This window comes from Callorhinus ursinus, unplaced genomic scaffold (genome assembly GCF_003265705.2).
Source record: "Callorhinus ursinus isolate GAN/ISIS: 27379988/994484 unplaced genomic scaffold, GSC_fseal_2.0 scaffold6, whole genome shotgun sequence".
Classification (NCBI taxonomy): Eukaryota; Metazoa; Chordata; class Mammalia; order Carnivora; family Otariidae; genus Callorhinus; species Callorhinus ursinus.
The window spans coordinates 36,021,450-36,029,474 of record NW_027397068.1 but is presented as its reverse complement, the minus strand read 5'-3'; the positions used below and the strand labels follow the sequence as shown (position 1 = coordinate 36,029,474).

The 8,025-nt window shown below is 48.2% G+C and overlaps 1 protein-coding gene across 1 annotated transcript in view; it reads right to left on the bottom strand.

Annotated features, from left to right (window-relative positions):
- Positions 1-1,314: 1,314 nt before the first annotated feature.
- The window catches only part of DCBLD1 (discoidin, CUB and LCCL domain containing 1), a 65,001-nt gene continuing 58,290 nt past the window's right edge, over positions 1,315-8,025 (bottom strand). Inside the window, exons 12-15 of the mRNA XM_025859468.2 lie at positions 7,396-7,480; positions 7,115-7,164; positions 6,112-6,231; positions 1,315-3,326 (exon numbers count right to left, since the gene is read on the bottom strand). Coding sequence (XP_025715253.2) covers positions 2,824-3,326; positions 6,112-6,231; positions 7,115-7,164; positions 7,396-7,480 — 758 coding nt within the window. The 3' untranslated portion in view covers positions 1,315-2,823. The remainder of the gene's footprint in view (positions 3,327-6,111; positions 6,232-7,114; positions 7,165-7,395; positions 7,481-8,025) is intronic.

Genomic DNA, 8,025 nt, shown 5'->3' with positions numbered 1-8,025 from the left:
CTCTAGGCTAATTATAAATATTAATAAAATTTTAAATAGGAACAAAACCCAGAGCAGTTTCAGCAGCTTCTGTGGCCAGTGTAGTCTTGCTTGTCAGAGATGTGTTGCAGCCACAACTGTGAAAAGTGACAGAATGCAAAGCCTCCCAATAGAATTTGATAACATAGAAGATACCAGACAATTAGAATGATCTCATTCTCACCTTATCACATGTGCTAATGTTGCAAAACACTGAAAAAGGCATAGTATTTTCCGCTCTTATCCTCTAATTTGGGCTTGGCAGTGTAGGGTTTTATCAAACCTTTCCACTCAACCACCGCATCTACACAGTGAGGCCACCCTGGGGAAGTGCTGGTCCAAAACAAAGTCCTGTTCTCCTCTCTGTCATGATTAGATCATGAGTACGGGGAAGAAATGTGATGGATGAAAATAACTTTAATTCACCGTAAACAAGTCTATTCCTGTGGACTAATATTTTAATGTTAGAAGGGTACATGCAGCCCACCGAAGGCCTGGATTAGACATACAGCCAATTATAGAACAAAAACTTTGATAAACGTTGTCCTAATTCTTAACTTGTAAGCCTTGGAGGAAGGCGCTTAACATTTTTACACAAGAAGAAACTGAGGCTAAGGGTTAGAGACAACAGACTGAATATACAAATGGATAACGGACAGACCAAATATAAAAACGAACTCTGATTTACAAACCCACAGCAATAAGCGCAGGAAAGCAATCCATTATCCACAGGAACCAGCCCAGAAAGCCAGCCCGCGCTACAAGTCAGGCATGCAGAAGTCAGACCAGGAAGCAAGAATGTCTGCTACAGTCAACTCCAAATCACTAAGATTTGATTACTAATAGTCTCTCTGTCTCCACTTCCAACCTAGGGCTAAGCAGAGAAAGCCAGATATGGATCCCTAACCAGTTACCTAGTTAATCTATCCTACAGCTTCCCCAGGCCAACAGCCTCTAATCAAGGCACACCTGCAGCCCTCCCTCCTTTTCCACCATGAAGCTTTCCAGCCCTCTGCTGCCCTTTGGCCTCTCTCTGCCAAAATGCAAGTGATGGTGGCAGACTCCCTTGCTATAGCAAGCTTGAAGAGACTTCACTTGCTTGGTCGGTGTTCTTTTATTTCCAAAATAACTGGCTCGAGATCCCTCAGCTATTGTGCGGCTGATCAGGGTCTGGAACCAAGACCTGTCTGACAACAAACCCAGCTCTTTGCACTGTAATCACTTGCCCTTTTAGGAAGGCTCATCCTCAGAGGCCTTCAACAGGCTGGCCAGCAGGACACCAATGAGAGTCAGGGGCACTGTGATTTGGCATAGTTTATTATTACAATTAGTATGCATATAAAACCATGTAAACTCCACAAAGTAAACGGTTTATCCTCTAAAATACCCAAAAAGTCTGCTGTCAACTTCCAGCACCCTACTTTAATATTTAGTTTCACAGAAAGTTATAGTTCTACAAACAGAATCATAATACATTTTTTAGGTAAAGGATTTTTTTGGTCCACATTTTTTGTCAAACAAACACACACTTTCCTCTGGCAAAAGAAGGCAAATCGTCCACAGTGAACTCAAAGCAAACAAGTAAAAAGCTGAACATGAGGTACAGCTGAGGTCTGGGCTAATCTGGAATTAGAGACAACGCTGATTTTGTAAGAAAATCAGTTCCCAACCATCTCAGTAGAAAAAAGCTTTATGTAGATTTAGCCTCGGTCCCTTTTGTAAGAACACACCTCAAATAACTTTGCGTCATTCATAGTCACAATGTGTTATTTTCTGAAGAAAGTCATGCAAAGTGTGGGCGTCTGACCTCAGCAATATTTTTAATTAGGTACAAAAGCATCTGACACAGTAATTCAGACTGTAATCACTGTGCCACCTTCATTCAGTTTTTTGGGAGAGCAGTTTTGGTTGCTACGTCTCAGCACTTGGCTTGGCAGACAGTTTGAAAAGGTGGATTTGCCTGGGAAAGCCATACAGTATCCGCTGGGCCCGAGGTGAGGAGGAAGCAAAGTGGGATGAAGGCCCCTCAGGCAGGGAGGCCCCCTGCGGCCCGCAGGAACCTCCTGCTGGCGGGCGCCCTGACGGGCCACCGCACCTCCCATCCCAAGTGGAGTCAGGAACAGGCAGCTGCTGAGGTGGTTGTGTGGTACTGTGTTTTGTTTTAATCTACAGTCATAATTGCTAACAACCACCCTGGTGTGTTTCTCATGCTTCAAGTAATTTCATTCCTTCCAGAAGAATGTTAGCAATGCTTTAGTTCTAGTTATCAAAGGAAAGGAAATGAGCCACAATAACAAGATTACGTTTAAACAGACCTGCTGCGAACACAGTATCAGATAAAATAGACTTAAAGAGTGAACATACTATTATACACGTTTTTGCTGCATTCTCCCACTTAGCCTCTGTGCAGAAGTAAAATCTGATAAAGCGAACTTAAGTTACTTTAATTCATGTTAAATACAACTCTGTACAGATTGCACATTTTATACCAAAGCAGCTCAATATCACAGTTAGAGAAATGAAAATGCCCTCTGAGAATTTTCATTTTCCTAGCCCAACAAAACCCAACAGACTCTTGCCCTAAGGGTCAGAACAAAACCAGATGCACTACTTTGTAAACAGTAGGTGAGGTGGTCCCTAGGACTCCACCGCAGGATCCTATGAAGTCTCAGGCACACCCACGCGCACACACACGCACACGCGCGCGCACACACGCACACACGCACACTTGACCCCATCTCCCGTCCTCCAGGGCCGCACACAGCCCGCCGCTCGGTACCGCAGCAGGTTGCTTTCACAGTGTGCTCACAAGAGAGCGGTCATGGCTGTGGGGCTGAGGGGCTGGAGGCAGTCTCGGGGGGCCGCGTAGGCGGTGCTGGCGGCCGGCTTCGCCCGCGGCTCCTGGTAGTCGGGGTGGGCGCGCTCCGCGGCCGGGCCGCCGGCTATGGGCTGATCGTAGCCCCGGCGCCCGGCTGCGGGCGCGGGGCGCGACGGCGTCTGGTACGACGCGCCGCCGGCCGGGAGCGCGTGCGCGTGCGCCGGCCCGGGTCCCGGCGCGCGGTAGCCGCTCTGCGCCGAGAAGGCGTGCGCCCGCGCCGCGTGCCGCTCCACGATGGGCGTGGCGTACTCGGGCTCGGGGTGGGTCAAGGGTAGGGCGTACTCGTGGCGGCCGGTCGGCAGGGGGCAGTCGTAGTGGCTGCCGGCCTCGGCGCTCGGAGCCGCCTCGTCCGCCTCGGTGTCCATCGGGCGGAAGGTGGAGCCCTTCCTGGTCACGGTCCCGGTGCCAATCATGAGCGGCGGCTGGTAATCTGAAATCAGAAGCGCAGGAGAGGCACCGTGTGTGTGCCACACGGACGCCCGGGCAAGCCGGCTGTTTGCGGAGAGGGGTGCTCTGCGGAGCCAACTCGGCCAAGTGCCTACGGTGCAGCGGGCGGGGTGAGAGAGCCCAAGGTGTAAAAGGCGGAGGTGCCACACACAGGGGCTTACACAACCGAACTCGTGCGTTAGGAAGCTTCAGCGCATCGCGGGAACCTAGAGAAGGCAGAGATGACACTTCCCCACCCCTGCGGGGGTAAGGGGAAAATACCTCATGGAGCTCTCAAACTGGCTCCTGAGATGCCAGATTTTGGAGGTGGAACAGGAACGGTGATTCAACAACCTGTTAAAAACCATGGGAAGAGTCGGAGTTTGATGTGGCCAGAGTATGAGGGACATGGCGTAGTTTAATGGAATACGAAGACCGAAATAGTAGGTTGGGGACTAATGATAATGGCGATGGTAACAATAAAGCTCCCACTTATTGAGTCCTTACTCTGTGCCAGGCATTAGTCTAAGATATTTATCAGTCAGTGAAATCCTCAAAAAACGTACAAAGAGGTAGTGACTATTACTCCATTTGGCAAACGGAAAACAGAAGCCGGTTGAGATAAAGTAACATCTCCAAGATCACCCGCCTGGCCCCCAGTGGAGCCAGAGGTCGAACTCAGGTCGCAGGTGTATGCTGTTCACCGTCGGCTCCTTCATAGAGTGCCAGTGCCTTGCTAGCAAGTTTGGCTTCTGTAGAAACTACTGAGGATTCTAAAGAAGAGACTGACACAGGTAGAGGTAACCTGGAAGCCGACTGAAGAAGGAAAGATCAAAAAGTGAGAAGAAACAAAAGTATAAGTCACACACTAGGGGTCTGGCAGCAGCCTTGGCAAGGCCACCCTTTGGAGACATGACTCAGAGAAATGTATTACCAGCAATGTGGGGCGTGAGGGAAGAGGGCAGCCAAGGCCCCTTCCCAGGTGTTACGCCCAGAAGCCTGGGATACACCGTTGGGAAGCCACTGGGAAGAGAATGTATGGAGCCGTCGTGAGGAGGGTTAGGAACAAGGGGTTCAATTTGGGGCCCGCTGAGGAACTGGTGACATTCGCATCGCAGGTAGAGGCGTCCAGCAGGTGAGAACTACGCCCTTCTTGGGGAAAGTGAGGGAAGTCTGGGCTTAGCAGCTGAGGAGAGAAAAATGCAAGGAAGGGCTCTCTATTGGGAGCTCTGAGGCCGGTCCGGGGGCGGGGGGAGGGCCGGGGGTGGTGGGCCTGCTGAAGGGAGAGACTGTGGCGAAGTGAGGGCAAGAGCGAGACTCAGGGGCTCACGCAGTCAAGGTGCCCAAGAAGGACCACACAGTGGGGGACGGCAACAGGCTGCACCAGAAGCTAAAGAATAACGAAGAGGACAGAGAAGGGGGTCTTTCCTCCCCTTGTTCTATCTACAAGGTAGCACCAGAATTGTCGGGGACCGCAGATGAAGGAAGAAGATGGATTTTGTGGGGAGAGATGCTCTCTCTGCCGTGAAGCAGCTCAAGCAAGCTGTCCACTGGTAGCTTTCTGACTTTGATACACACACGCACCCCCTGGGAACTTCTGGGTTGGTAGGCCTGGGGCATGGCCTGAAAGCCCTCATTTCTGGCAAGCTCCCTGATGCTGCTGGCCCTCAGAATGCACTATGGGTAGCGAGAAGCTAAGCAGTGCTCCTCAGAGAGTGCGGTCTGCAGATGCCTGCATGTCTGAGAACCGAGACAGGTCTGCAAAAAGACAAGTACACAAATTCAGAGCAAGTGTTTAGAAACTCACAGCAATTTGAGAGTACCTTTATGTCCACTGAGCCTAATAAAAGGCTTAGAGCTTTGTATTTTGTATATCTTTTTAAAAATGTCATTACTGCTCCTCATTTATACAGCGGACCCTGAACAACAGGGGTTTGAACTGTGTGTGTCCACTTATAGGCGGGTTTTTTTTTCAATACAGCGTAGTACTGGAAATGTATTTTCCTCTTCTTTATGATTTTCTTAATAACATTTTCTCTCACTTTATTGTAAGAATACAATATATAATGCATATAACATACAAAGTATGTGTTAACTGTTTATGTTATTCGTAAGGATGGAGTCAACAGTAGGTTGTTCTGGTCAGCAATAAGCTATGAGCAGTTAAGTTTTGGGGGGAGTCAGAAGTTATACATGGATTTTTGACTGCGCAGGGGGGCGGCATCCCTAACCCCCTTGTTGTTCAAGGGTCAAGTGAATTGTATTTTACAAAAGTATTAGGTCTTGATGGATTAGAAATAATTTTTTAAAAGGCAAACAACAAAATGGATCCTTCCCCAAGGACAGTTTGAGAAGCTTGACTCTCAGGGATGGCTAATCAGGCCTCAGAGGCCATTCTAACAGTGGACGGCATCTTTCATCTCCTAGCTCGTCTTCCACAAGGCCAGGGACTGTGCTTTCCAGGGCCTCTTTCTTAGTGTCTTCACCAAAACCTTAGTAACAGATTAATTCAGGGCTTCCAGATTTTCGTGGTACCTCAGAGGCCATTGCTATAGTTCTGCTCTAGCTCCTGTGGGTGTAATGGCCTTGTCTGAATGGGCTTTTGAGAGAGATCTCAGTGTCCGTTTGCAACTCTGTGCAGAGTTAAGAAAGAAGACTATACACATTACTGACTTATTGGGCCTCATCTGAACACAAGGGTTTTCGTCTTATTTCCCTCCTGTTCTCCCCCCCCTCCCAGAAGCAGCATGTCTGACCCCAGAGCACCATCCGAGAAGCTTAATGCTTACCTGCCATATCACTTGTGATGAGATCTAACTTTTGCGTCATTTCCTTTTCATTATCATAGCTGATGGTGAACTCAGCGGACTGATGTCTGGCAAAGGGATATTTGATCTGCTTCCAACAGTCTGGAATAAAGATAACAGGAAACAAACTAATATCTTAGAAGTGTAACACACACTGTCCATGATGTGTTTCTCGATGAGTCGGGGGTCAGACCGCCTCCTGCCAGCTGACCTTATGTGTAAATGCATGGCCACAGCTCCTCAGATATATGTGCTAGAAACAGCGTGCTGTGGTCGTTACAACAACGGACACCATTCCGACCACGCTTTCCACTTGCCTTTGTGATGTATCTGTGTACCCATCACGTCCCAGATTATCCCTATGTTACACACACGGGGGCATGGTTTCCCATCATCTGCATAGACGCGACACTCGTGTCTCAGGAGTCAACACATCTGGCTCTTGAGACCCTGCAGAGCGGGTGTCCCAAAATGCCCCTAAGATTCTGAGGGGTCCTGCCCTGCTGCTGTCTCTCTGGACCGTGGCTGACTCATTGCACGGGCATCCTGTAGTCCTGAGGATTCTCTGCAACCTGAACCTGAACCCTGCCTGTTTATTCCTTCGCTTTCCCAGAATGGGAAATACTGTGGAAGCCTGGAGATGCAGAGTGTGCTGGACAACGTACTTTGTGAAAATGGGGCTTTTATAACTTCTCCTGGGTGACAGGCTTTGGGGTGGCCTAAACTCCAATGGCCAAAAACTCTGAATGTTGATAAATGATGGGATAATGCTGAACAAAAGTAAAAGTAACTGGCCATGAAAACTCCCAATTGAAATAAAGAGATAGGACACAACATTCCATTTCTTTTAGGCTTGCTACTTTAAAGGCTATAGAGCTTATTTTTTTAACCATGTAAGTGTGGGCCACAGACCTAATCAAGCTTTTAATCAGCAGATCCTGTCCCTTCTATAAGAATAAAACCGTAGAGTTTTCTGTAAACCAACCTGTTTTCTGGGCCTTAGCTGATCCATATGGATTTCCTTTCTTCTTCCTCCTACAGAGACAAAAGAATCCTACTTGAAAAGGTTTCTAAGTGATAAATGTTGTTTAGAGAAGAATACATGATACTTTCTACCCCTACCCAACTTGTTCTTAACACATATATTAACATTTTATCTTGGCCAAAGTAATGCTGCTTTTCTACACATGAACATCTGGAAAGCAAACATTTTGGTTTTGTGATTATTTGCATAGAGGAGAAACTTAAAAATGTCAAGTCACATACTTTCTGAGGGCTGCAAAGATTCCCATTCCAGCAAGCAGCACGGCAAGGAGCACCAGCGGAATAGCAACAGCTGTGATGTTTATTCCTGGGAAGGGGGAAGCCGCCACATTACAACAGAAATGAGCTGCAGCCCAAGTTCACAATCTAAAACTCAACACTGATTTGAAAGGTCTTCAACAGTTTAATATATGGGGAAAATGAATATGTGCTAGGCATTTCCTGATATCAGAAAGCAAACAGGATTCAAAATCCTGGCTCAAGTTTAGGAAAATAGATTTTTTCTTTTCCAAAGAGGCAATTTTTGATGGTCCTCATGGATCGACACCTACTCTGAGCTTGTTGTTTGGACATTAGACTCCAAAATCAGAATTGGGGTGGGGGGCAGGTTTCAAGCTGGCCCACCCAGCTGGCCCGGAGGTAATCAGCTCAAGGAACCAGTTCCCCCAGATGGTGGGAGGCTTTGCACGTGAACAATAACAGGAGCTGGGGCGGGGGGTGGGGGGGAAGGGGAGAAGAGCCCTGGGCTTCCCGTTACCAGGGCTCTGGAGCGGCGGGCTGAGAGGAAATACAGACTGATGACCTCAGACAGCATTTCCACTCTGCCCACGGAATATGGTGTCTTCCTACTTT